At 43.9% G+C, this 2,498-nt stretch overlaps 1 protein-coding gene across 1 annotated transcript in view; it reads left to right on the plus strand.

Annotated features, from left to right (window-relative positions):
- The window catches only part of DENND2A (DENN/MADD domain containing 2A), a 37,047-nt gene that overhangs the window by 3,751 nt on the left and 30,798 nt on the right, over positions 1–2,498 (plus strand). Inside the window, exon 3 of the mRNA XM_010144075.1 lies at positions 470–597. Coding sequence (XP_010142377.1) covers positions 470–597 — 128 coding nt within the window. The remainder of the gene's footprint in view (positions 1–469; positions 598–2,498) is intronic.

A 2,498-nucleotide genomic window follows, 5' to 3' on the forward strand; every position in this document is an offset into this window, starting at 1 on the left:
CTGCTGAAGGTGGGATCTGTGCTGTAAATGGGACCTCTCATGACCTAAGGTTCTGTGCAGTGTTCCAGGATGTGCCTCTTGAACACTTGCATCTTCACAGTGTGCTATTGCCATGACAGCCCAGATTATCTACGGCATGCCTGAAATGCCTTTATTTGTGTGGCTGATAAAAATAACCAGTCTTGGTGTTACTTTTTCCTGCTTTATATGGCATGAGGCTGTGAAACGTCCTCTTCTAAGTAATTCATTTTGCCAACTGCGTGGCATGTGTAGCCCTTAGGGACATGGTTTAGTGGTGGATGTGGCAGTGTTACGATTACAGTTGGATTTGATGATCTTAAAGGTCTTTTCCAACCTAAACAGTTCTATATTTCTGTGTTGAAGGGAATTAGCCATGATTTGGTTATAAATACCGGTTAACTGTATCATTCACCTCTTTGATCCTCCTCCTCTCCTATCAATGGTGCAGGAAGTCATATGAGTTTGAAGACTTGTTGCAGTCATCATCTGAGAACGGCCGGGTGGATTGGTACGCGCAGACCAAGCTGGCTCTCACACGCACTTTATCCGAGGAGAACGTCTATGAAGACATCCTGGGTAGGAGCTCTGTACGGGACGTACTGGGTAGGAGCCATGGACAGGGCAGGGATTTGACTGCTAATGCTAAGTAATGGAGGAGACTCATGATCAACTGGCACTCACTGGTGATGCTGAATAAAGAGTGTTTATTATCCAAATGCAAGACACATTTTATACAGATTATTGGCAAGTAATAAGAAAAAGGTGTGGAATATTTCAAAACTCATCAGCTTCAAAGATGAACCTGAGGCATGTGGGAACCAGCTTTTATTTTTTGCTGCCATCTCTCTTCTGTCTTCCTTTTGTCCTGTGGACTAATTCTTACGGCTCTCGTCTGTCCGTTATGGTGAGCTTGTCACTGCTGAGATAATGTGAACAGTCTGAAAACATAGCCTTGAAGTCAATTCCATTGTCCAAAAATAGGATTGTGTATGGCTCCAGGTACCATTGAAATTAAGAAACTAGGTCCCACAGTCTTTGAAACGGAGTTTCAAATGCTGTTTCATTCTCTGGTTTTGATGGCAGATCAATGCTATTCTAAAGATTATTTCCTGTTACGCTCTCAATTTATCTATTGTGAGTTAGATGGCCTTTTATGGAACATAGAGTAGAAGCATCCCTCTTGATAAAACTTTAATGAGTTTTAGTAGCTACAAGCTGGTGCTGTGTAAAGCTCTCAGCTGAGTTTAGCAGAGCAGGAAGAGAATAGTGGCACCAGCTCTCGCCATGCAGCTGTAATCCTACAAAGGGGGTCCGTGTTGGTCAGCATGGGACAAGCTGCACTTCCTCAGGAGCAGGCCAGGCATTTGATATGAATAAAATCTGGTCATACTTGATGAGAAAGATACGTCAGTGGAATTGCGTTCCTTTGGGGCTGATGGCAGACAAGGTGATGCCAATCCATTCTTTCTGATGTTTGAAGCTTTTGACCTCTTTTATGTGGAGCTAGGGACCTCATTTTTGCTTTTTTCTTCTCTTTACTTGGTGGGGTCAAAGGAACAGGGAGTGCCTGAGCAGCTGCTGGATCTTTTTTGTGTTGGGACGTGGTGGGAGGTCTCAGAAACCACAGAATAAGGGTCACCTCATCAGCTGGAATAACATGGATAGCATTACAGAGTGGCTGTGTAGGCAAATCCATCCATTCAAACACAAGCACACCCCTGTGTCCCAAGCTTGTAGGGAACTCAAATACCAGGCGAAAATTCCTCTCCCCTCCAGCTTTTAGTCGCAAAGATTAGAAGAAAGCAAAGTTATGGGTAATTGTCAGCTAATGGGGCATGTTTGTTTTTTTGTTTTCTTGCTGCGTGTTCAGGTTTTGCCTGGAGTCAGTGATCTTTAATTGGTTCCTGCAGTCATGGTGGTGTGACCTTGGAAGGTTAGGAAAAGGGGTTGACAGGAATAAGTAAAAAAAAAAAAAAAACCTACAGTTTTGTTTTTTACAAGACCATAGACAGGTATAATTCACAGAACAAACAATGTGTGAAAACCACACCCAATGGAAGGGGAACTAAGACATCAGTCACAGGACATACACCCATATGAATGTGTGATTTAGTGGCGGGTTCAGCTGTTGGTGGGAGAACTGTTCCCTTTCCCAGCAGATCACACAGATTCCCTTCATGCACCATATTTTTACGCATTTGCCAGCTGAAGTGTGTTTTCAGTATTGAAGTGTGCCACTGAAATTAGAAAGTGGAGCCACTTTCAGGGACAGGTGCATGTTTGCTGACAAAACATCGATGCAGACTTGCTTCTCTAGTGTCACACATGCTTTCCTTCTCCTTGGTGAATACAAATCCACCACAGCAGTGCTGGGTATCACCAAGCCATGGATAGAAGACAGTGTGGGAAAAGACCTGGGTTTCTGTCCTTGTCTGAAGACTTCAGCTGCATTCCAGCCTCAGGAGGTCAAGCCAGTG

Source organism: Buceros rhinoceros, unplaced genomic scaffold, assembly GCF_000710305.1.
Source record: "Buceros rhinoceros silvestris isolate BGI_N320 unplaced genomic scaffold, ASM71030v1 scaffold13019, whole genome shotgun sequence".
Lineage (NCBI taxonomy): Eukaryota > Metazoa > Chordata > Aves > Bucerotiformes > Bucerotidae > Buceros > Buceros rhinoceros.